A 26,093-nucleotide genomic window follows, 5' to 3' on the forward strand; every position below is an offset into this window, starting at 1 on the left:
CCCTAATTCAATGCTGTCCTTTTTTGCCATCTGGGAATTTTACTAGTCTTTAAGCCATCATGATACATGAGTCCCTGAAAACTGAAGTCACTCAGTTGAGTCCAACTCTGCGATCCCATGGACTGTAGCCTACCAGGCTCCTCAGTCTATGGAATTTTCCAGGCAAGAGTACTGGAGTGGGTTGCCATTTCCTTCTCCAGGGGATCTTCCCAACCCAGGGATCGAACCCGGGTCTCCTGCACCACAGGCAGATGCTTTACCATCTGAGCCACCAGGGAAGCTCCATGAGTCCCTAGGTACATATTTTAATCTAGCTCATGCTCAGTTATACCTTTCAGGTTTTTCTTAAATTCATTTTAAAATAATAAATGGGGATTGTCCTGATGGACCAGTGGTTAAGATTCCATACCCCAAAGCAGGGGGTCTGGGTTCAATCCCTGGTCAGGGAACTAGAACCCACATACCACATCTAAAGAGCCTTTGCCACAACATAGATCCTGCATTACCAAATACATGGTTGGTTGTTTACTTAAAAAATAAAACCATAGAGTCAGTTAGGAACTGTTGGCAGCTTTTGACAGATCTTTTAATTTACCTTTCAAAACTTGAAGAACATCTTAAAATGTAGTTTACTTTGTATATTATTGCATTCTCCACGTTCAGTTTAACAACCCTTTCACCACTAAGTCTGATATATATGGAAGTATTGCAATTATGGTGTTTAAAGAGCCTCTGGAAATTGAGGTCAGTAAATTATGACTGGATGTTTTAATTCTCAATGTAATTCATTCCAAATAAACTGGGTTATGCTGATTATTTATATTCAACTTAAGGACTGTGGAATGTGAATGGTGTTTTAACTGGGTTCTGCCAACACCCCCTCCCTCCATCCGCCGAAACTGTGTGCCAAATGGGCAATTTACTCCCAAGTATGTTTTCTCATTAGAAAATGTAGACTGATACACCTCAAAACTGAGGATGCACTTACATGCTCATCTGTAGTAACAGAAAACACGGACAGCTTCCCTGGGGAGAAGCTGCTACACGTTCCTTTACCACATCTAAGTTATTAAATTGAAGTAACTCCTCAGCTACAACCAGACTGCCAACAGTTACCCTTTAAAGTCTCCACGCTTCACTTCTGGTGTTACACACTCCCATTGCTGCTACCACTGCCTATATACCGACACTCTGCAATAACACCTTTATCCCTCTGCAACACTGCCACTTGGAAATTTCAACCCTCAAATTCAATTTTAAAATTCTGTCAATACCTTAAAAACATCTTTTGAGGCCCATTACTATTACTCAATCTCCACAACCTGAATCTCCCTGGCAATTTGGGAACCAATTACTCAGCAAACAGCTATATGCCAGACACTGTTCTAGAACTCAGAATATCCCAGGGTAGACAAGGTCACACCCCCCCCATGAAGGTTAGACTCTTAGCAGGAAAAGAGTATATAATCAATACCCAACAAAGTAAACTATTAATCTTACATTATAAACATTATGGACAAAAACTGGAGCAGGGTATGCTAGGACGGACATGAGGAATGAGCTCAACAGGCTTCACTGAAAATATCTGACTGCTAACCTGTCACTCAAAGGAAGACAACTTACCCATCCAACACCTACCCCAAACCTCATCTCAAAATAATTCAAAGCAAAATCTGTATTTACAAAAAATTTAACTGTTATCATCAAACCAATGATTAACTGAATATAAAATTAATTTCATTTATTTCAACCAAGATCTTAGTAAGCCCACAGATTTTATTGATGGACTAGACACAGTAGGTAAGACAAAGTTGAATGTATTGCCTGAGAAATTACACAGTTACAGTTTCTAACAAATGAGATAGGGGAGGACTGCAGGTTTAGGGGCAACCCTACTGAGTTAAAACACAGTATTGTTTAGTAGTGTATCTGAAGTATGACACATGGAATGTTTCTTAAGTTTTTTTAAAGCTATCAAAGACTAAGATATAGAAGTGGCTGAAATTTGGGTCTGAGAGAACCTTAGACTACAGCAACCATGTTTATCATAAATATAAATTAACTCCATCTTTTAATTCTTACCAAGACAAGTAGCACTTCTCAGCTGCCTTTTCAGTTACTGCGACTCAGGCATTTGCCTCACAAATCTTCAAATCTATGCCACTGTAAAATTACATACCTTCAGGGCATCTCCTAAAGTTCTTCCCACGATAACCGTATTCCTCTTGCCTGAAATGTCCTTGGTATTCCTTCAAGCCCCTTCTGCCATTAAGTCTTGCTAACAACAACAACAAAATCAACCACTCCTATTCCTTCTGTTATTATTCTTAACACATTAGAATTTACTTAACTGTTTACTGGCCAAATAGTTTGAAATGACAAATCAGTAGGAAAAAATCTCAAATCAAGAGTTTTTATTGTCTCTTTAAAGGATCATAACTGAGTCCATAGAACCATCTGCTATCTTGTTGTTTCTGCAGCAGGATCACTGTAAAAAAGAAAAGAAACAGTCTGTAATTCTCCATCAATATTCTTACCCAGAAAAGTTTTATTCCCAATCATGTAAAACATACTTTCTGCCTTTGCTACAACTACAGTTTAAGTTTATTAATTAGACCCAACTAAAGCAATAAAATTATACAGGTATTACAAAATCCCACCTGAGATCTTATTCATCAGCCTGCTGAACTGTTCCTTTTTCAGATACATAGATACCATCCAAAAATTTTCTGATATCCTTGTTTTTAACTGTGGTGGCTTGCTGAATCAAAGCAGCTATAAGGGTGAAAAAGATAAGGCAATTATCAGCCAAACTCATCACAAGTATTTCATCACATGCTGTACTTTATAGCTTTTAATTAAGATTCCCAAAATTAAAAAAAACCCTCACCAAATGAACAAATACCAGGTATTCAACTCCAGGATTTAGATAGACAAGACTTTATAGGCATTAATTATGCACAGTAAACATACAAACCTGAATTTGACACAAGTTCAATGTCATTTCCTTCAAGAATCAACTCATCTTTCTGGGCTTGAGATACTGAACAGGCCACCCCTAAAATATTAAGAGGGCATTTGCATAGTGTCAAGATAAAAAATAAGAATTATAGAATACTTAAAATGTTTAAGGAGCAATTTACTTGATTTAAAATTCCACACACCAAATGAAACTATCTGTTCTGTAATAGAATCTGAATTATCTGGGCAAATTTTGTATTCCTGGGACTTCCTGGTGGGCCAGTAGCTAACACTCTGGGCTGTCAATGCAGGCAGACTGGATTCAATCCCTGGTCAGGAAACTAGTTCCCACATGCTGCAAATTAAAGAGTTTGAATGTTGTGACTAAGAATCCCATAGATAAATAAGCAAAAACTAAGACTCAGCCAGATAAATAAATAAGCTTTGTATCCAATCTTATTTCTTATTTCCATTGTATACCTTTGGTATTCTTCAAAGCTCATTTTTGGGGACTTCCCTGCTGATCCAGTGGTTAAAGCCTCCATGATGCCAATGCAGGGGGCGAGGGTTTGATACCTAGTGGGGAACTAAGATCTCACAAGCTTTGTGCAAGACCTCCCACTCCCCCTCAATTCAATAGAAAAAAAAAAAAGCAGAATCAAAGAGCACTAAGTTTTAAAATTTGCTTCAGTGTTAGACGCATCAATTATGTATCAGAGAAAAACTATTTTAAGTGCACTTCTACTTTAATTGTACTGGGTAAGTCTGAAATAATCTAGCCTTAGTTATAACTAACCCAAAATATATTTAAGCCTTCACAAGCAGAAAAAAAAAAAAAACTTATGAACCATACCTGGCCTCATTCGAACCCTGCGTATGTATTTTTCACCCAAAAAATTTCGGATTTCCACAAGAGAACCATTCTCCTGAATAACAACGTTGATGGGGAAGTGGGCATACACCGACCTCATCTTGTATCGGAAGCCCTAGATTTAAATAAAGAAACCATCAGTAACGCTGAGAAATTTGAACAGGATACCCAGTTTTTCTCTGAAAACCAAGTAGGAACTGCCCCTTTGTAAGGAATATTTACATATTTGTCAGGGTTGTTTCCCTCTTTGCACCTAGAAAAGGATGACCAAATCTCTAGAGACTTTAGAGGAAAACTTCCTCCTCCATGACAAAGGAAACTGAAAACTGTTCTCACATACTCATGTCAAGGCGTTATAAAATCACCCACACCACACAACTGTATACAGAATCATCGGTTTCTGTTGTCTCTTTGCCGGACTGCAGTGCGCACCTTAATGAAAAGTGTTTCACTACCGCCTATGCCTTTCCAGGTGGCTCAGTGGTAAAGAAATCACCTGCCAGTGCAGGGAACATGGGTTTGATCCCTGGTTGGGAAGGAAAATCGCAAACTACTACAGTATTTCTGCCTGGGAAATCCCATGGAAAGAGGAGCGTGGTGGACTACAGTTCACAGGGTTGCGAAAGAGTCGGAGACCACAGTGATTTAACCACCATGCCCACAGTAAACAACACTAGTTTCTCATAAAGAACCCCAAAGCCCTTCATCTTGGGCACCAGGGCTAACATACTGAATTACTAAGGTACACCAGATAGCAAGAATTAAGGATACAAAGGCACCCACACTCAAGGAACCTACCCTGGTATGTTTTTAAGGAAACGGACATGGAATTCAGAAATTTGATCCACCTTTTTCTATCCCCACAAGAGTAGTATTGACAGGCATCAAACAAGAAACCAAAGTCTACCCCGTGTGTTACTTTTCTATAAGCATGCACCTTGAAAATGAGACTTAATTTGTGTAGGGAAAAAAAAAAAACCATCAGCAGACTATCAAAGACTACCTGGTCTTTACACACACACACATATGTATCACTTAATCCCAAAACCCAGGAACGCCTATTGGACACATCTGCCAACATTACCTCTTCCCAAGCACTAGAGCTCAAGTACGCCACTAAATTTCATGCATAATCTATTCTCTGCAGCAAACATATATGTTGCATACATGAAGTACAGCTGAGAAACCTCCCCCTTCCAAAACAAAGCAGTCTGAGGAATCTGCTTACCAGTGTAACACCCTTGATCATGTTCTGTACGTGACTACAGATTGTGCGAACAGTGGCCAGTTCCTTTCTGTTTCCCCACCATTTGTCAACACGGAGCTGTAACACAACAAAAAAACTTTAGAAAACTCTTTCCAGAAATAAGCAGGCTTAGAAAGAAGTCCATTTATTCACAAAAATCACTGTAAATTGTAGTACTTGCCCTAATTAAAAAGTATGACTTGCCAAAAAAAAAAAAAAAAGCCACACCACCTCAAAGTATTTTTATTACTATGCATTAAAGGTACACTATTTCACAAAGGAACGACAACCCAGAAACAAAAGTATGGTACAAGCTGCATTAAACGTCAATCCTGGAAAATTATCAGGTTTAAGACCCACTGCTGCGTCCCTAAGATTTTTACAAAACAATCAGGGAAAAAAAAAAACTTAACTTGTAACAGTATTATTAAGATCTGCTACGAATCATTACTACCCCGCTGCACCCTGGTCTGGAAGGAGTTTTTCTAATCTACTTTGTTCAGAATTTGATCTTCCAATTTTGTTAAAGCAACAACATTGAAACTAGCTATAATTCTAAACACCCAATTTGAAGCTAAAACACAGAATCTGAATTTCGTAATTTGAAAAGCAACCCATCTTGTTACTCTTAAATCACAACCTTCCAAACAAGCAACTGTGTCCAAAACGAACAAAAAACTCACCCTCTTCTTTTTCTTTCCAAGGAGACTGAGTTCTACATTGATGTGATTGAAGTCCCTCCGCAGGGTGCCTCTGGGGCCCTTCACAATAACTGTCCGTCCCTTCAAGTTAATGTCGACTAGGAGAGAACGTACTCGTGAGGCCTCGGAACAAGGTATAGAGCATGTAGTAAAGACGTAAGAAAAACGCAAACACCAAGTCTCGTACCATTTTCTGGGATGTCGACAGTCTGATTGCTGAGAATGGTCTTCATTCTGAAACACAAACACCTAGGGTAAGAAGAAGGCCCCTAACGACCAACCTCCACCGCACGGAACTCCACTCCTACCGGAGACCGCCGGCAAGAATACGGGAGGACCCGAACCGAGAGAGGTCCCCGCTGCGCCCTGGTTCGAAGGAGCAGCTCGCAGGCGCATGTTATAAGCCCAGCCGGCGAACTCCCTGCTCAGCGCACCCCCGGGTGTCCTGTCAAGCTGGCGCCATCCCGGCAAGGCTGAGGAGCTGGGGTAGGCCTGAAAGCCCAGTACAGGGCTCGATTTCCAGCTCAACCAAATTCATATGGCGGTCACTGTGTGGGGAGACAACCACGATAGAGTTCCCGAGGGCCACAACCGCGCCGCTGGCCTTCCCAGAGCCGATGGCTTCAGATTCCCCAGGCCCACCGATTACAGAAACCACCTCACCTCGCAGTAGATGCGGCAAAGAGAGAGCGTCTTTCGTCATCACGCACTTATAGTCCGTATAGGTCTGCGTGTGGGGTCATCAGTGTGCGACACCGCTAGACTAAAGCAGCCAATCGCGGAGCTGCGCGAGTTCCACCGGGTCAGGGTGGTTCATGTTGTCATAAATCTGGCGACGGTTTGTCCTTTTCTCTTTTCCCGGGAATTACTGATTATTCGTCCTTGCTAGGAAAGAAAGAGCGAGATGTCTCTACGCTGCGGGGGCGCGGTCCGCACCGTGGGCCCCCGGGTGAGCGGCTGGGGGAGCAGGGTGCGGGCGTAGGGTAGAGGGCTCCCATCCCTTTAGAGCACCCAATAATGCCAGCATTTACTGGATGTTTACTTCTAGCCAGGTTTTCTTCTAAACATTTTTCGTGTGGTATCTCGTCTAATTCTTCAGACACCCCAAGGAAGTTAAGTCTCTGGTAGTGATTTGTTTGTAGGTATCTCTGGCTGACTCTGAGAGGTGTCTTTTTTTTTTTTTCTTGCATGTCAGTGATTTGTACTAGACACCGGTTTGGGCAGTTAGAACCCAAATCTGTGTTGTAAGCTTGAGCGGGAGACTTGGCCGAGAACAGTAGCAATTGTACAGCATCTTAATAGGCACACTTTTTTTTTTTTAAACTCTTTGAGTTTTATAGTGTTTTGGCTGTCTTGTCCATGTGTGTGTTCAAATCCATAAGCTGACGGCTTCTTTTGGTCAACAAATATATGTTGAGTGACTTCCTTGATCAAACACAGAATATAACGTAGAAAATTGGAATAGTAAGTTTGGTTTCCCTACTTCAAGTTCTCTGAAATCAGCTGGGTTAAACCTTAAACTTCTAAGTTTTAACACGTGTTTATCCAAAGCCCAAGACAGAGATAATTTACTTCAGATTTTATTTAAACGTCCTTGACTCCTCAGGAATAGAAAATTCAAATCTGTAGCATCTTCTCCTATTATTGCAGTTTAAACTTGAATGACTGACTTTTAGTCCTGATACAGATAAAGTGTGGCATGTTTTGTTAGCCAGTTCAAGACGTTTCCAAATCTATTTTAAATCTAGACAGAAATAGTTAATTCCTATTATTTTTTAGGTTTGTTTTGTTCCCTTTGGGTCCTCCTTAGCCTTATTCAACACAGAGCTTGTAAATAGTTTAACATTTCTGAATCAGTTCTCTGGCTTACTCTTCCATTTAGCTATTTAAATAGGTTAAAACTAAGTTATTATTAACTCTTCTAAATAAATTTTTGCCTGGGAAATCCCATGGACAGAGGAGCCTGGTGGACTATATAGTCCATGGGGTTGCAAAAGAGTCAGACATGACTTAGTGACTAAACAGCAAACTAAATAAATGTCATAATGAACCCTTTGTTTAGGTGTTTGGAAGATATTTATGCAGCCCTGTCAGAGAAGTAAGTACCCTGCCAGATGAAAAAAAGGAATTTTTACAGAGAGGACCAGACCTTCAAGAATTTATATCTGGTGATCTGGCTGACAAGAGTACCTGGGATGAATATAAAGGAAATTTAAAACGCCAGAAAGGAGAAAGGTAATTGAAAATTTGGGGTAATTTTAACATCCCATTTCTTCATAGTGTGTCATTTTCAGATATAACCAAACCCTGAAATACATTTTTAATCAGCTTGTTAAATTTAGCTAAAAATCATTAGAAAGAACTAATAACTAACATAGAATAAGCAAATAGGTGAAATTTTCTTTTCTGTCTGTCCTCTGAGGGCCTTGCTAGGACTTATCCATCCTACCCACCATCTCCCTTTGTCCATCCAACAACAAGTGTCTTCAGAGAGCGAAGATTATCACCTTGATACTAGTCTGTTATACTTTGATAAGGTTTTCATTGTTACTGGGTGCTGATGATCTAACTTGTTTCTCCTAGCACGGATAGCATGCCTTAGTTTAAAAGAATTGTAAGAGAATTTGGTGCAGAGCACAAATTGTTTGGGGAGATACTTTTCCCAGCAACTTCTAGACTACAAGTGGGTGGAAGACAAGGGAAACCTGAGGATATGTAGCCTTTACTCCAAATTTTACATTTTTTTTCCATTTAACACCTATCAAAATCAAAGAACAGAAAGTTCACCTGTGGGGTCTCTTTTTAATCTGAACAAATACAGAACTTTTTGTCAGTATTATTCATTAGGGAATGAGATGTTTCAAAAGCTCCTTTTTTTTTTTTAAAGATGGTATTACTCTGTGCCTTTGCAAAACAAAGACATGAGCAAAGTGCCCTGATAGACACAGTTATGGGTGTTTTCTAAAGTGGTTTGAGCAAATCTAAGTTGATACTAAGGGAACATTTCATGCAAAGATGAGCTCGATAAAGGACAGAAATGGTATGGACCTAACAGAAGCAGAAGATATTAAGAAGAGATGGCAAGAATACACAGAAAAACTGTATAAAAAAGATCTTCAAAACCCGGATAATCACGATGGTGTGATCACTCATCTAGAGCCAGACGTCTTGGAATGTGAAGTCAAGTGGGCCTTAGAAAGCATCACTACGAACAAAGCTAGTGGAGGTGATGGAATTCCAGTTGAGCTATTTCAAATCCTGAAAGATGATGCTGTGAAAGTGCTGCACTCAATATGCCAACAAATTTGGAAAACTCAGCAGTGGCCACAGGACTGGAAAAGGTCGGTTTTCATTCCAATCCCAAAGAAAGGCAATGCCAAACAATGCTCAAACTACTGCACAATTGCACTCATCTCACATGCTAGTAAAGTAATGCTCAAAATTCTCCAAGCCAGGCTTCAGTAATACGTGAACCGTGAACTTCCTGATGTTCAAGCTGGTTTTAGGAAAGGCAGAGGAACCAGAGATCAAATTGCCAACATCCGCTGGATCATGGAAAAAGCAAGAGAGTTCCAGAAAAACATCTATTTCTGCTTTGTTGACTATGCCAAAGCCTTTGACTGTGTGGAACACAATAAACTGTGGAAAAATCTGAAAGAGATAGGAATACCAGACCACCTGATCTGCCTCTTGAGAAATCTGTATGCAGGCCAGGAAGCAACAGTTAGAACTGGACATGGAACAACAGACTGGTTCCAAATAGGAAAAGGAGTACGTCAAGGCTGTATATTGTCACCTTGCTTATTTAACTTTGATGCAGAGTACATCATGAGAAACGCTGGACTGGAAGAAGCACAAGCTGGAATCAAGATTGCCGGGAGAAATATCAATAACCTCATTATGCAGATGACACCACCCTTATGGCAGAAAGTGAAGAGGAACTAAAAAGCCTCTTGATGAAAGTAAAAGAGGAGAGTGAAAAAGTTGGCTTAAAGCTCAGCATTCAGAAAACGAAGATCATGGCATCTGGTCCATCACTTCATGGGAAATAGATGGGGAAGCAGTGGAAACAGTGTCAGACTTTATTTTTTTGGGCTCCAAAATCACTGCAGATGGTGACTACAGCCATGAAATTAAAAGACGCTTATTCCTTGGAAGAAAGTGACCAACCTAGATAGCATATTCAAAAGCAGAATCATTACTTTGCCAAGAAAGGTCCGTCTAGTCAAGGCTATGGTTTTTCCAGTGGTCATGTATGAATGTGAGAGTTGGACTGTGAAGAAGGCTGAGCGCCGAAGAATTGATGCTTTTGAACTGTGGTGTTAGAGAAGACTCTTGAGAGTCCCTTGGACTGCAAGGAGATCCAACCAGTTCACTATGAAGGAGATCAGCCCTGGGATTTCTCTGGAAGGAATGATGCTAAGGCTGGAACTCCAGTACTTTGGCCACCTCATGCGAAGTGTTGACTCATTGGAAAAGACTCTGATGCTGGGAGGGATTGGGGTCAGGAGGAGAAGGGGACGACAGAGGATGAGATGGCTGGATGGCATCACTGACTTGATGGACGCGAGTCTGAGTGAACTCCGGGAGATGGTGATGGACAGGGAGTCCTGGCGTGCTGCGATTCATGGGGTCACAAAGAGTCGGACACGACTGAACGACTGGACTGAACTGAACTGAACTTTGATTCTGTTATCTCCTGTGGCAGAAATTAAAAGAATCATTCCAGGATTACAGGGGGAAAATTCCCAGTTGGTCATCTTAATAGATCAAAGTAACTTCAAAGCGGTGTGCTTATTTGGGAACATATTTGTTAGCATATAGTTATTTTGGCTTTCCGCAGGTTAAGACTACCTCCATGGCTAAAGACAGAGATTCCTATGGGGAAGAATTACAATAAGCTGAAAAACACTTTGCGGAATTTAAATCTTCACACAGTAAGTTTTGTTACTTACTGTTAAGGGTTAAGTATCCCTCTTTAGAAGACATAATTTTTCTATGCATATATAACTTGAAAATTAATAAAATACACATTGAAAATAGCAAGGAAAGTAAAGACGTTTTCACGTTACTCTCAGTAATGGAAATAGATTTAAAAGTTATTTTCCCTGCAAAAGAAGCAAAAAGTAATTGTATTTCTTAGCCACTTATTTAATAGTACAAACCAAAAAATTTTTTTCTGCCATTCAGGGAATGAGAGTTTTTGTTTGTCTTGTATTACAAATTAAGTACATGCTTGTTGGAAAGGATATATTAAATGTGAAACATACTATATGAAATCTCAAATGTTTGTTTTACCACTTTAAGTATTCAACATATACCCTTGTAGACTTTTTTATTTGTACATATAAAACATATACATTCATAGTTTTTAATTTAAAAATAGAATCCTAATATCTGTGTAGTTTGGCAGTTTAACAGCATTTCCAAATAGTGAATTTCTTAACATACTATATAAAGAATGGATAGTATAAAATGCCTGATGACTAATTTCTCAGTTGGTAAATATTTTCAACCTGATTGTATTCAGTTCTCTTTTACTCATAGGTGTGTGAGGAAGCTCGATGTCCCAATATTGGAGAGTGTTGGGGAGGTGGAGAACATGCTACCGCCACAGCCACAATCATGGTAAGGCCACCCTCAAATTCCAGAGTTTTAGTGTAGAAACCGAAAGGAAATGTTTTATGTCTTTTTCCTACAAATGTTCATTTTGAGTCTCAAAAAAAATATGATATTTTTTGTTACATATGAGTTTGTGGTGGGGGCGAACCTTGACAGAATAATCTAGCTTGTTACAATCTCACCTTTCTCTGAATAAGTCTGTTATTGATTCTTCCATCTACCTAGAATATAATGATTAATTACATGCTACCTTGAACTACCTCTTCTATTAATTTATATTTCCCTCTCATGGGCCTTTCAGTTAGCCCATGATCCTCTGATCTTGAGTGTGCTAAACTGGACTCCAGGAAGTAGGTTGGACTCAGGTCTCCTCTGCAGAGCTTTATTCTTGGACCAGCTGCTCACCAAGGATATTCTTATCACAGAGGATGGAAGGAGCACAAGAGGGCAAGCCAAGCATCCATGCTTATTTGAGGCTTATGCTTGGTCATGCCTGCTGTCATTCTGTTGGCTAAAATAAGTCACATGGCCAAGCCAGACATCAATGGGAATAGAGGTCTAAGTTCCTCCCTCAGAAGGTGGGCCCTGCAAGTAACATGGCAGTGGGTAAAATGTACAATCTTAATATGATGGAGTAAGAAATGGAATTCACAATGCAGTCTACCGTATTTATTCATACAAAGAGATTGAAATATTGGGTTAAATCTAAATTATGTCTAACTTAAAGTTATACTTGTCTCGGGAATGTCTGATAAATGAGTTATACCAGCAAGAGACTATTTACATGAGAATCTGGAAATTCGTGTGAGATAGAGCTCCTTCTAGAATAATACAGAGCCATCCAGAGAGCTTTTTTTTTTTTCAAGTAGCTGCTTTTTTTTTTAATTTTTACTGTATTTTAATTTACAATACTGTATTGGTTTTGCCACACATCAACATGGATCTGCCACGGGTGTACATGAGTTCCCAGTCCTGAACCCGCCTCCCACCTCCCTCCCCATAACATCTCTCTGGGTCATCCCAGTGCACCAGCCCCAAGCATCCTGTATCTTGCATTGAACCTAGACTGGCAATTCATTTCTTACATGATATTATACATGTTTCAATGCCATTCTCCCAAATCATCCCACCCTTTCCCTCTCCCACAGAGTCCAAAAGACTGTTCTATACATCTGTGTCTCTTTTGCTGTCTCACATACAGGGCTATAGTTACCATCTTTCTAAATTCCATATATATGTGTTAGTATACTGTATTGGTGTTTTTCTTTCTGGCTTACTTCACTCTGTATAATAGGCTCCAGTTTCATCCACCTCATTAGAACTGATTCAGATGTATTCTTTGTACTCCATTGTGTTTATGTACCACAGCTTTCTTATCCATTCATCTGCTGATGGACATCTAGGTTGCTTCCATGTCCTGGCTATTATAAACAATGCTGCGATGAACACTGGGGTACACGTGTCTCTTTCAGTTCTGGTTTCCTCGGTGTGTATACCCAGCAGTCGGATTGCTGGGTCATAAGACAGTTCTATTTCCAGTTTTTTAAGGAATCTCCACACTGTTCTCCATAGTGGCTGTACTAGTTTGCATTCCCACCAACAGTGTAAGAGGGTTCCCTTTTCTCCACACTCTCTCCAGCATTTATTGCTTGTAAACTTTTGGATCACAGCCATTCTGACTGGTGTGAAGTGGTACCTTATTGTGGTCTTGATTTGCATTTCTCTGATAATGAGTGATGTTGAGCATCTTTTCATGTGTTTGTTAGCCATCTGTATGTCTTCTTTGGAGAAATGTCTATTTAGTTCTTTGGCCCATTTTATGATTGGGTCGTTTATTTTTCTGGAATTGAGCTGCATGAGTTGGTTGTATACTTTTGAGATTAGTTGTTTGTCAGTTGCTTCATTTGCTATTATTTTCTCCCATTCCGAAGGCTGTCTTTTCACCTTGCTTATAGTTTCCTTTGTTGTGCAGAAGCTTTTTAATTTTAGTTAGATCCCATTTGTTTATTTTTGCTTTTATTTCCAGTATTCTGGGAGGTGGGACATAGAGGATCCTGCTGTGGTTTATGTCAGAGAGTGTTTTGCCTATGTTCTCTAGGAGTTGTATAGTTTCTGGTCTTACGTTTAGATCTTTAATCCATTTTGAGTTTATTTTTGTGTATTGTGTTAGAAAGTGTTCTAATTTCATTCTTCTACAAGTGGTTGACCAGTTTTCCCAGCACCACTATCCATTGTATATTCTTGCCTCCTTTGTCGAAGATAAGGTGTCCATAGGTGTGTGGATTTATCTCTGGGCTTTCTATTTTGTTCCATTGATCTATATTTCTGTCTTTGTGCCAGTACCGTACTGTCTTGATGACTGTGGCTTTGTAGTAGAGCCTGAAGTCAGGCAGGTTGATTCCTCCAGTTCTAGTCTTTCTCAAGATTGCTTTGGCTCAGAGAGCTTTTCTAAGTTCAGTTCAGTTCAGTTCAGTCGCTCAATCATGTCCGACTCTTTGCGACCCCATGAATCACAGCACGCCAGGCCTCCCTGTCCATCACCAACTCCCGGAGTTCACTCAGACTCACGTCCATCGAGTCAGTGATGCCATCCAGCCATCTCATCCTCTGTCGTCTCCTTCTCCTGCCCCCAATCCCTCCCAGCATCAAAGTCTTTTCCAATGAGTCAACTCTTTGCATGAGGTGGCCAAAGTACTGGAGCTTCAGCTTTAGCATCATTTCTTCCAAAGAAATCCCAGGGCTGATCTCCTTCAGAAAAGACTGGTTGGATCTCCTTGCAGTCCAAGGGACTCTCAAGAGTCTTCTCCAACACCACAGTTCAAAAGCATCAATTCTTCGGCGCTCAGCTTTCTTCACCGTCCAACTTTCACATCCATACATGACCACTGGAAAAACCATAGCCTTGACTAGACGGACCTTTCTTAGCAAAGTAATGTCTCTGCTTTTGAATATGCTATCTAGGTTGGTCATAACTTTCCCTCTATGCAACATCAATTCTTGAAGGAAGGAGTTATTCTGAATACTCCCTGATGAAAATCTCTGGTTTTATCCCTTGCCTGCTCTCTATGATCACTATTGGTACCTAGTGGCTCCTGGGAGGTTTCATTGTTTCAGTAACATTCTTTGAGATGGTGGGCCTAATTACCACTGCAGTGAGTTCCTTCTGAATGAGTTAAACATAAAGGGAAAGAATTGCTTTCTGCCTCAAATCAAAACCCCTAGCATAGGGCTTTTTTTTTTTTTTTTTAGCATAGGGCTTTTTTTTTTTTTTTTAGCATAGGGCTTTGAAACTCCAGTGGCTCCAAAACATCCACAGTGGCTGTGCTTGGCGAGGGGTAGAGTATGGTAGTGACCCATGGCAGCAGAAGCAGTGTCCTGGAGAAACAGAAGGGAATCCCATTACTAACGTTTTATGTGTTTTTCTGTTTCATCTGTTTAACAAGAGGGAGCTATGCCTTCTGTTTAACTTCCACAGAGATCTGCGTATTGATAGGTTAATTGAATATTTTGTTTATTTTAACATCATTTTTGTTATATAGATATAAAAGAATTTTTATAACCTATGTGTAAGTTATAAAGACTACCAATACGCAGATACCCTGATACCTCCAGTTTGAAAACAGAACATTAGTTTTTCATCCCTTCTTGATCCCATCCCCTTTCTTTTTCCCTTAACACTACTCCTTATTCTGAGTTTATTGTTTCCTTTTCTTTCTTGTTTTACCATATATATTTGTATTCCTTAACTATATTGTTTAGCTTTGAATGTTTCAAATTTCATATAAACAGGGTCAAAATTTGTTCATTCCTTGCAGTTTTATTCCCTTATGAGTATAATTTGTCATTTGTTTATTTGATTTAAACTGTAACATCTCTATTCTAGTTGATGGGTGACACATGTACAAGAGGTTGTAGGTTTTGTTCTGTTAAGACTGCAAGAAATCCACCTCCACTGGATGCCAGTGAGCCCTACAATACGGCAAAGGCAATTGCAGAGTGGGGTCTGGATTATGTTGTCCTGACGTCTGTGGATCGAGATGGTTAGTGAGACATCATTACCTCTTCTTAAATTGAATTATTAAGCTGTGACGTCATCTTAAGCAGTGGATTCTCTTGATTCCAGATATGCCTGATGGAGGAGCTGAGCACTTTGCAAAGACTGTATCTTACTTAAAGGAAAGGTACTTGTTTTTGCATTTGCTTATGTAATTTAGGGACTTTTGTTGACCCATATTAAATTCAGTTTATTTAAGGTTTTTTTAAGGTTAACTTAAAGCAGTGGTTACTAACCTTTTGCAGGGGGTTATAAAAACTCGTTTTATAATCTGCTGGAAATTAAAGTCTTCCCAGGACTGAATTGAATAAATCATCATCTAGGAGAAGTTAGGATGAGATAAACGCCCACATTGTTAAAATATGTAATCATAATATAAATTTTATTGATATTGACATGCCCTGGGGATTTTACCCATAACTCACATTTTATTAATATGTAAATTTTATTTTAAAAGCCTTTAAAAAGGAGTCTATGCTTATTTCCTATAGCTCAGAACTAGTCTGGCACCTAGCACACTCAGTAAATGTTTTTGCCCTGATTCCCCCAATATTTTCTATTTGTTTTTTTAATAGTTCATTTAAAAAAAGTTTGCTGTTCCACCCATAAAATTGATTTCACAAACTACCAGTGGGTCCCTCCTTGCAATTAAACAGTGAGCTATAGGATGTGTTCTTTCAACATCTCTTGAATCCAAGAGAGGGTACAATGTGGTGCTTTCTACATCTGTTCTCTCATAAAACAACTCCAAAAAAAATAGTTGCAATTTTGTTTGTGAAAAAGTTTATTAGTTTCTCAGTCATTTCTACTGCTTATCAAAGGGAACAGCTCCATTACCTAGTTCATACTTTAATGCTTGAATGCATAGTATAAATAGATAAATGTTTAGCTTGTATTTCATTTAAGCAAAGTTCATGACTCAGCAACTCAGAAGACAGGTTTTAAAGCCCAGAATACTTGTGAAATATTTTACCAAGAGGAAGGGAGGAGGGCATTATTCATGAATTTTAAAAGAAATCAAAATTAAGGCAATCACTTTATATTCACATAAGAGGTATCCCAATTTACTTTCATAAAAATATGTTATTTTTTATTTAATATTTAATATTTTAATTTCTTCAAACACCTTTTAATAAAGTTTAAAAGTTTATGTCATCCCAAAATTTATTCTGATCATTATTTGCAAGCAGATGTGTTTTAACCACAGTGTACATATTATCTGATGTTCTAGGTTGTCACTGTTTTCATTTAACAGTTCATATATAAGCATTTGTCTGTTGGTGCTGTTCTTGGCAAGATTCTGAAGCTTACTGTGCTGAAACTGATGCTGAATGCATATTGATGGTTTCTATTTTGAGCAAGTTTCGTCAATTCTTTTCCTCAGTGTGATACCTATCTCTTTTTCACTATAGGAATCCAAAAATTCTTGTGGAATGTCTCACCCCTGATTTCCGAGGAGATCTTAAAGCGATAGAGAAAGTTGCCCTGTCAGGATTAGATGTATACGCACATAATGTAGAAACAGTTCCAGAATTACAGAGGTGATTTCATGTATGGAGTAATGTTGGGAAGTTTGGAGGGTCAAATCTGCTATACTTTTTTTCAGGGGAGAAGATTGTAATTTTATAAAGTGAACTCTCTTTAAACAAAACTGTTTTTTTTTTAAAAAATATATATGTCTAGTACAGAAATATTAGAAAATATAGACAACAAAAAGAGTGTAGACATCATCCATATTTCCACCTGGCAATATCAGTTACTTACATCTCAGTGTCTATATACTTACATATTTATGCATGTGTGTATATGTTTTGGTATACGCATACAAACATAACTAGCATCTTTTTTCCTTTCCTTTTTTTGGTAAAGTATTGCAAGTGCTGATGAGCTGGGGTTTTTTCCCAAAGAACAATTTTCAAAAAGAAACATATTACAAAAGAGCAATTGATTGTAGTTCTAAAAAAGGACATATAACAATGCATTTGACAATAATATATACAGTAAATGATGCTGAAAAAAAATGGTATCATTCAGATGTATTTTAAATCTCTTTTAAAAAAGTAGGTGCTGTGCTTTCTTACTCTTCCTAGTAATTTTAGTAGTTAAGAATAATTATAGATTGTTATTCTGTATCAATAACTATTCGTATTTCAGAAAAATAAAAAATTTCAGGCAAGATTATACATTCATTTTCATAATTTTAGTAAAGCATTTGGTAGTGATTTTATTAGGTTCTACACGTTATTCTGTGTCAGAAGTATGATAAACAACAACCAGCATTTCTACTAAATCATAACTGTATTAGGGAGCATAATTTAAATTCAGTGGATAAATACTTTCAAAAAGTATTTTCCTTATCAGTATTGTGGTTACTTTTAAATTCATAAATTTGTTCCCTCTCCTCCTGTGTGAACTGGTCTCTGATTAAAAATAGCAACCATAACAACAGATCAGTTACACAGAATAAAGGTACATTAGAGTTCAAATCAATGCAATTTAACGTCAGCAACTGTGTCCTTTGGGTCTTTATCCATTTAAAACTTGGTGGTTTGTCCCCTGTTGAAGTCAAGCACACAGCCTGTTCCAGCCTTGTCATATCTTATGATCCCACCACCAGTGGGTGCCAGTTTCTCTGTTTTCATTTAAAAAACATTATCCTTTCCAGTGAAAATTCCAGAATAGTGCTTTTTTTTTTTTTAACCTAAGAAATGTCAATGCTGTGTAGTTACCAGCAGAGGGCAGCTTAGTCTTTAGAAAAGAAATGAACATAGAAGTTTCAGTCCTCTGAAATGGTTCAGGTTAAACAGTTTTTTCTTTGTTCAGTATCGAAATTTTCTTCCATGTTTCCCCCTTCTCTCAGTTACCCTTATAACCACTCATTCTCCGGCTGAAGAATCCTGGTTTCTCAATAAGTAATTCATAAACTGAATTACTTCATTCATGACTTCTGTTCTCATTTTCCCTGCCCCAGGCTTGAAAGGCCTGAAAAGTCAACAGAACTGGGGGCCTAGTGAAGCCTTATTTTCTTTCCCAAAGTAACAGTTAGACATTTGTGCACAAATGCTGCCATTGACCCATATGATGCGGCGTGATGTCCAGAATGTACCTTCCTGGTGTTTCAGCTTGCTTGCATAATTATGTACTTAGTTGAGTTTGTGGTTATTCTTGCTGACAACAACTCTGCTGTTTTCAAGGAAAGTTCGTGATCCCCGGGCCAATTTTGACCAGTCTCTACGCGTACTAAAACATGCCAAGGAGGTTCGACCTGATGTTATCTCTAAAACATCTATTATGTTGGGTTTAGGTGAGAATGATGACCAAGTATATGCCACGATGAAAGGTAAAGAAATTGGAAAATGAAAACTCTTTTCCATTTAACTTGAGTGATAGCAGGAATCCCACTTTGGAAGACCTGGTATGCTTTCTCCATAGTCTCAGTGAAAGTGCTAGTGAGAACAAAAATTTAGGATGTGGTTATAAACAGCAGCATAGAAAGGAAAGGAAGAATGTTTTCTTAAAACTTTATGGAATGATGTACAGGATGCTTAGAATATGGAATTTGCATTCCATTTTATTCCTTACCCTTTCATCAACTAAAAACATGATTTTGTCTGCTTTTCTTGTCCAGTCAAGACAATTTTTGAGTGCTAGCCAGGTACCAGGAGCTCTGTCAACCACTGAGCTCAAAGATGACTAAGATGAATCCAGGCCTTTGAGAAAGTGCTTACTTACAGCACTGTTACATAACATGGTGTGCTTTTGACTTTTAGTGTATTAAATCTGTTTGCTTTGCAATTCTTGAGCTTCTTAAATTTTAAAATATAAAAGCTTTTATTTTACCTGAAGGCCCTTGGCCAACTTGCAGTTATCTATTGGTTCAAAGAGTAATAAACTCAAATAATAATTAAAAGCTACTCTTTACAGCAATGCATACAGATAGCACTGTAAAAAAAAATCTGCTCATATAATGTGTGCTTTTCTTCCTATAGCTCTTCGTGAGGCAGATGTGGACTGTTTGACTTTAGGACAATATATGCAGCCAACAAAGCGCCACCTTAAGGTACAGTAAACTACCATAGGTTGCCAAATGTTTCTTGGCAGTTTGAATTAAATCTTTATTTTCTGTAGGTAAAATTCAGAAGCTGCTTTTTAGTGTAATGTTCCATGTATATTTCTGAGTTCCCGTTCCATTTTATTATCTGCATAAAGCGGCTATGCTAGCACTTATTTGCTGCCCTCAATATTGTCTTACGAAAGTGACCTATAGGAAAAAAAACTTTTAAGTCGGGAAGTGCATTCATATAACTCCTGCCAGTCTTGTGATTTGTTTTAGAATTATATGAGAGCCAGAGGTGAAGTAAGAAAGAAAAGCCAGTCTCCCTATTTCTATATCAGACATTTATTCATTCATTCAGAAAACTTTTCTTGAGTAAAACTTTCTGGCACTTTTCCATGTGCCAGACACAGTGCTGAGCAGAAGATACAAGATAAGTAACACAGTCTTATCCTTAGGGATCGATCTTACAGGCATGACTGATCCTTTCTCTTTTGGAATAGCCGCTGCTGCTAAGTCGTTTCCGACTCTGTGCAACCCCATAGACGGCAGCCCACCAGGCTCCCCTGTCCCTGGGATTCTCCAGGCAAGAATACTGGAGTGGGTTGCCATTTCCTTCTCCAATCCATGAAAGTGAAAAGTGAAAGTGAAGTCGCTCAGTCGTGTCTGACTCTTATCGACCTCATTGGAATAGCTAGTGTAATACAAAATTGATGTTTCCCCTTCACTGTAATTCACTACCATTATGTTCTGACCAAGTAGCCAACAAGTAGATTTACATATAGAACTAAAATGATTTCGGAAAATTCTAGAATCTAGAATTCTTTAAATCTAGGTTGAAGAATACGTTACTCCTGAAAAGTTCAAATACTGGGAAAAAGTAGGAAATGAACTTGGATTTCATTATACTGCAAGTGGCCCCCTGGTGCGTTCTTCATACAAAGCAGGTAAGTTCATGCTTCTGTTTAGTCCATAATTTTAGTGTAATTTTACTAGCTGCAATATGATTTTTTACCTTTGTAATTTCAGCTCTTATTTTGATAAATAGCTTGAGCTGACTTGTGACAATAAAAGCCTTTTTAAGAGAGAAAGTCATGTGGTAATGGCCATTACAAGAATAAACAGCTAGTTATTTTTTTGATATATCCAAACTGTGTTATACATTAATAATCTTTTTAATGACTGTTATACGTTGAAGTCTAATCCTAGATATGTTTAAATTAGACATAAATTCTGATTGTAAAAATTAATATTTAGATGTAGTATTTAGTGTGTTCTGTAAAGAAATTGAAGAATTTTTTGATGAACTAGCAACAGCTTATCTTGGTTATAAAACCCAAGAATTTGATCAGACGCTGATTGACAGACTGTGGGAACTTTGGAAATAATTATAAATTATTCTTCTTCAAGCAGTGCTGCTGGCAAGCTAAAAATATATATAAAGGATAGGACCAACAGCAGCTTCCAGGGTGGTTAAAGTAGAATAATATCATTTGAAAGGAGTTTATGTTGGTTTTTTGTTTTGTTTTGTTTTTTGGTAAGGCAAATTTCTCACTTTTACAAGTAAGTGAATTATAAACTTTTAAATTCCTTTAAAATTACCAGTAAAAGAACAAAGCCTTAGATTCAGATGGATTAGGACATAATAATATGGTTCTGTTCTTATCAGATTTAGATAAAGCCTGGGACAGCAGGGATTATTCTCTCCATTACTTGGCTAGGTTATGAGCCTTGGGGTTCTTGGTGATTATGTACACATCACAGTCATTGCATTCTACTCAGAAGATCCCCTGGAGAAGGAAATGGCAGCCCACTCCAGTATTCTTGCCTAGGAAATCCCATGGACAGAGGAATCTGGTGGGCTACAGTCCATGGGGTCACAAAAGAATCAGACACAACTAAGTGACAACAACATTAAGACTCCGCATAATGTTGGGCCTGGAGTATTGAGCTCTGGCGTTAAGCACTGAGCCGTGGTGTAACAGCCAGAGACTAAGCGGTACCTTAAGACCTGAAAAGTGAAATGCCTCCTCCAAGTAGCTAATTTAGTGCACAGGCACATCTTAAGAGTGCAGAGAGAATGCAAGCCCATTATAAGTGAAGGGCTCTTGCTTCCCTAGAGGGGAATAAGCTAAAGAGATTCCATCAAATGAATTTGCTCAACTGCAGCAAGGTCTCTGTTTTATAAATATCGAATCTAGGCTAATAATGTAGCCGAATTGCTCTCTGAAATAACTGTGCCAACCAACAGCAATACTTTATCAGTGCTGAGGAGTAGATACTGCACATAAAGTAGAATAAATGTACATAAAGTAGAATAAATGCACCTTAGATACGATAGGGTCACCCTTTATAATATGTTGAGTTACTTGAAAGAAAAATGGTAGATATTGTGGTGATAGAAAACGTCTTTTAAGGATAATGATCATTATGGTTGAGGAAAGAGCCAAAGATGTGGGGGATCTGTGGGGTTAGAAAATTATTGCCATTGAGAATTGAGAAGAAGGAAACACCAATAAATACAGAAGTCGTCTTTAAAGGGAAACATGGAAGTATAATTATTCTGAAATCTATACCTTAAATTGATACTAATATATTTTTATTTTTCCTAAATAGGTGAATTTTTCCTGAAAAATCTAGTGGCTAAAAGAAAAACAAAAGCCCTGTAACATTTAACGAGACATTCAAGATGATAACAGTTTTGGAAGTTTCACTCCAGTTGTTAACAGAAGTCATGGTGTAATGCCTAGAATTCAGTGCATATATCCTAATTTTTTTGTTTTAAGAAAAATGTCAATAAGCTATGCATATTTAACTATAATAATTCATTCATCTTTTAGGATATCTTCTTTGTCCCAGTAAACAATTGCTTGTTATGATATAATCATAAAATGTCTTTGTAAGAGTTTATCATTCATTTAAATAATACATTAAAAACTTTAAGAAAGTCTTTTGAGCCTCTGTATATCATTGTCACCTTTCATTTCTGGAAAATGACATACTGTGATGAAACAGTATAGACTTGAGGTTATGTCTGTTTAGCAAAAACATTGGAATAATTTAGAAAGGCTTAAGAATTTCAGTGTAGACCCTTCATATAGATAACAACTGTTTTACACCTACAACATAGTTCTACATTGATTACTTGTTTAGGACTTCTATGAAACCAAGACCATGGTTTTGTCCAAGATGGGGAAATATAACCTAATAATAAAATATTAACTCTGATTTTATAAAATTTGCTTCATCACATGCACTGTCCACTTATTCCTTTTATTCAACTTACATCACTCTGGTGAGGTGACTGTGTTCTATCATAGTAATGATCTGAGTGAGGAATTTCTTTCCTAACTAGTAGAACTCAAATTCATCCTTTGACTCTGAATCCTGTTTTTCTACCACATCTCACTAGGGATGTATTTAGATGGCAATATGGTAAAATATGTAAGTTGGATAGCCATTTCTGTTTTGAGGTTTTAAGTACGTGAACTAATTTTTTTTATAGTGTATAACTTTGAAAATTACATTTTAATTTAACTCAGGGGAGCCATATATATTTTGAATCACTTTCCTTATGTTGTGTGTGTTCAGTCATGTCCAACTCTTTGCAACCCCATGGACTGTAGCCTATCAGGCTCCTCTGTCTATGGGATTTCACAGGAAAAAAAAATGGATTAATTTTCAGACTCTGATTTTGTAACATAATCTGCTGTTAATAATTGCCCAGGGTAGGCAAGTGATAATGAAATATCTTAACAGAAGAGTTATTTTGTCAAGTGAAATTTTTGTTATCCCAGTGTAAAATAATTAAAATGGCATTTTATTAGCGTAAGTATAAACGTTTTGAGGGGCTCCAAAATCACTGCAGATGGTGCCTGCAGCCATGAAATAAAAAGACGCTTACTCCTTGGAAGAAAAGTTATGACCAACCTAGACAGTGTATTAAAAAGCAGAGACATTACTTTGCCAACTAAGGTCCGTCTAGTCAAGGCTATGGTTTTTCCAGTAGTCATGTATGATTGTGCGAGTTGGACTATAAAGAAAGCTCAATGCCGAAGAATTGATGCTTTTGAACTGTGGTGTTGGAGAAGACTTGAGAGTCCCTTGGGCTACAAGGAGATCCAACCAGTCCATCCTAAAGATCAGTCCTTGGGTGTTCATTGGAAGGACTGATGTTGAAGCTGAAACTCCAATACTTTGGCCACCTGATGCGAAGAGCTGACTCATTTGAAAAGACCGTGATGCTGGGAAAGATTGAAGGCCGGAGAAGGGGACAACAGAGGATGAGGTGGTTGGATGGCATCACCGACTCAATGGACACGAGTTTGAGTAAACTCCAGGAGTTGGTGATGGACAGGGAGGCCTGGCGTGCTGCAGTCCATGGTGTCGCAAACAGTCGTACACAACTGAGCGACTGAACTGAATTGAACTGATAAAGTTTTAATTTGTAACAACTGCTCATAAAAATAGTGAGTGGTAAAATGAAGCTATTTTGATACAGATGTGAAATTGGGAGTTATGGGTGACGTTTGCAGCCTTTGTCAGATCTCAATAGTCCATTTACTCCTTTATTTTGGTTACATACTCTTGAGAAAAATCCTGTCTGGTACAGCTAAATAATAACACATTTAAAAACTTTAAAACATCTTGCAATCTCAGGATACTCTCCAGTTAAATATATTCCAAAAACCTGAAAGGTGATTAGCAAGAAATGTTCGATCTTTTGAATTTGTTATTCCTCCACTCATTATTGCATAATTGACCATTCTATCAAGACTAGAATATGTGACCAAATCTGGTGGGCATGTACTGTAGAGATGTAGGTATAGTCCTTTGTACAACTGTACAAGAATGGGCAGGCCTGAATTTTGAAAGGCCAGGACAGAGCTCTGACCTTCCTAAACAATGATGCATTAAAAACAAGCACATTTAAATGCACAGACATGGCAGGCAGCCTATAAAAAATTTCTGACCGGGTGGTACAAGTTAATGCAGCCATAGTCTCCAATATGTAATATCTGGTATGTGCACATTTCAATATGTCTGATCCTTTTCTTTCTGTAGTACAAATGAAATTCTTTGAAAAAGTGAAAATGACAGGTGGCACATAGTTTTTAATCACAAAGTCAACTTGAAATGGCATAAACTTAATATTTCTCATTTGTGTGTTCACAACAAGAAAGAGAATAAAATGTGCCAGCAGGGCATCAGCATTGCCAGGGGAGAGGGAAGAAGTTGGAAGAGGGGTAGCTGCTGGACTAAGGGAGAAGAACAGAGGTCTCTGCCCCATTTCCAATGACTAAATCAGCCAACTCCAAAACCCAGTTCCTATTTGGTCAGATATAATTATTAATGAAACTAGTTTGAACAGGAGTTTCTCTTACTTGCAGCCGAATGTATGTATTTATTTTTGTCATACCTCACAGCTTGCAGGATCTTAGTTCCCCGACCCGGGACCTAACCCATGGTTCCCTGCATTGGCAGTTCAGTTCAGTTCAGTTCATTTCAGTTCAGTCACTCAGTCGTGTCTGACTGTGACCCCATGAACCGGAGCATGCCAGGCCTCCGGATTCTGAACCACTGGACCATTAGGGAAGTCCTGAGATTTTTATATATCCTTTTGTATTGATTTGAATTTTTAAAAATCATGTCCATGTATTATTTTCAATTTTAAGTACTAGTTAATAATCTCAAAAGTACTAGCTAATAAATCTTTTTTTTTTTTCCATACCATACAGCTTGTGGGGTCTCACATCCCCAACCAGGGGTTGAACCAGGGCCACTGCAGTGAAAGCCCAAAATCCTAAATATGGGCCACCAGTGATCTCCCCTAAAAATAGAAACGTATCAATTTTTAAAAAAACACAAGGTCTTTAATTGTCTTAATAGAGAAAACAATGGTAACCATCTTCTTGCAACTTTTCACATAAAGGCTCAAATTGCTATAAATTAACCTACCAAGTCACTTCTTCCCCATTACAGCCAGGTTATATGGCTCTTTGTCTTTTGTATTTTCATCCACTTGCCAGTTCTCCCACCTTCTAATCAGTAACCATGTTTTACACATTTAGTTATCAATTCTAGGCACTGAAGCATCCTGCAACTTAAAACTGGTGCCTTATTCAACTGCTTTAGCAAGACACCTTTGCGTTATAATCCCTTTACTAGACTTTAAGATTGTTAGCAGAATATAAGAATATTCTCAAGAGAAATGAAGAGCAGTTCGTTAATAAGCCCACTCCCATTTCAAAATCTAGGAGTAAGGGACCATCTATTGTCTCTTTCTGTTGTTTTGTTTCCTTCACTCTAGTCTGCCAACTTTTTCTTAAAGGGTCAGATAGCAATATATATGAAACCATTTAAAATGTAATCATGTAAAAATGTAAAAGACATCTTAGCTCACAGGTTGCTGGCCGGGTTTGGCCCATGGGATTTTGTTTGCCAATACCTGGTCTGTTCTCTTCCTTTCTTGCATCATTTGAAACAACAACATAATGCCCCTTTCTCAAAAAAGGAGTGATTTTCCTGTCTAATGTCATACTGTCACGAATTTGCACGAGACAAAAAATAACCCACACACTGGC

At 38.2% G+C, this 26,093-nt stretch overlaps 2 protein-coding genes across 4 annotated transcripts; one reads left to right on the forward strand and one right to left on the reverse strand.

The window, feature by feature from the left end:
* Window positions 1,757–6,521, reverse strand: RPL9 (ribosomal protein L9). Its single transcript, XM_005681517.3, has 8 exons — window positions 6,443–6,521; window positions 5,967–6,013; window positions 5,762–5,877; window positions 5,061–5,156; window positions 3,815–3,947; window positions 2,978–3,058; window positions 2,661–2,775; window positions 1,757–2,488 (listed from the first exon to the last, which is right to left on the reverse strand). Exons 2-7 carry the CDS (start codon window positions 6,010–6,012, stop codon window positions 2,669–2,671), a joined length of 579 nt encoding a protein of 192 aa, XP_005681574.1. The 5' UTR covers window position 6,013; window positions 6,443–6,521; the 3' UTR covers window positions 1,757–2,488; window positions 2,661–2,668.
* LIAS (lipoic acid synthetase) lies at window positions 6,540–22,459 on the forward strand. Of its 3 annotated transcripts, XM_005681520.3 has the most exons (11): window positions 6,540–6,728; window positions 7,842–8,014; window positions 10,623–10,716; window positions 11,327–11,407; window positions 15,285–15,441; window positions 15,525–15,582; window positions 16,868–16,996; window positions 18,650–18,795; window positions 19,445–19,515; window positions 20,345–20,456; window positions 22,126–22,459. In XM_005681520.3, the coding sequence occupies exons 1-11, from the start codon at window positions 6,684–6,686 to the stop codon at window positions 22,176–22,178; spliced, it is 1,119 nt and encodes a 372-aa protein (XP_005681577.2). In that variant the 5' UTR covers window positions 6,540–6,683; the 3' UTR covers window positions 22,179–22,459. The 3 variants fall into 3 exon arrangements, with proteins under 3 accessions (XP_005681577.2, XP_005681578.1, XP_005681579.1); XM_005681521.3 differs by lacking the exon at window positions 16,868–16,996; XM_005681522.3 differs by lacking the exons at window positions 10,623–10,716; window positions 15,285–15,441; window positions 15,525–15,582; ... (3 more) ...; window positions 20,345–20,456; window positions 22,126–22,459 and having other exon boundaries at window positions 6,565–6,728; window positions 11,327–11,411.

Source organism: Capra hircus, chromosome 6 (genome assembly GCF_001704415.2).
Source record: "Capra hircus breed San Clemente chromosome 6, ASM170441v1, whole genome shotgun sequence".
Classification (NCBI taxonomy): Eukaryota; Metazoa; Chordata; class Mammalia; order Artiodactyla; family Bovidae; genus Capra; species Capra hircus.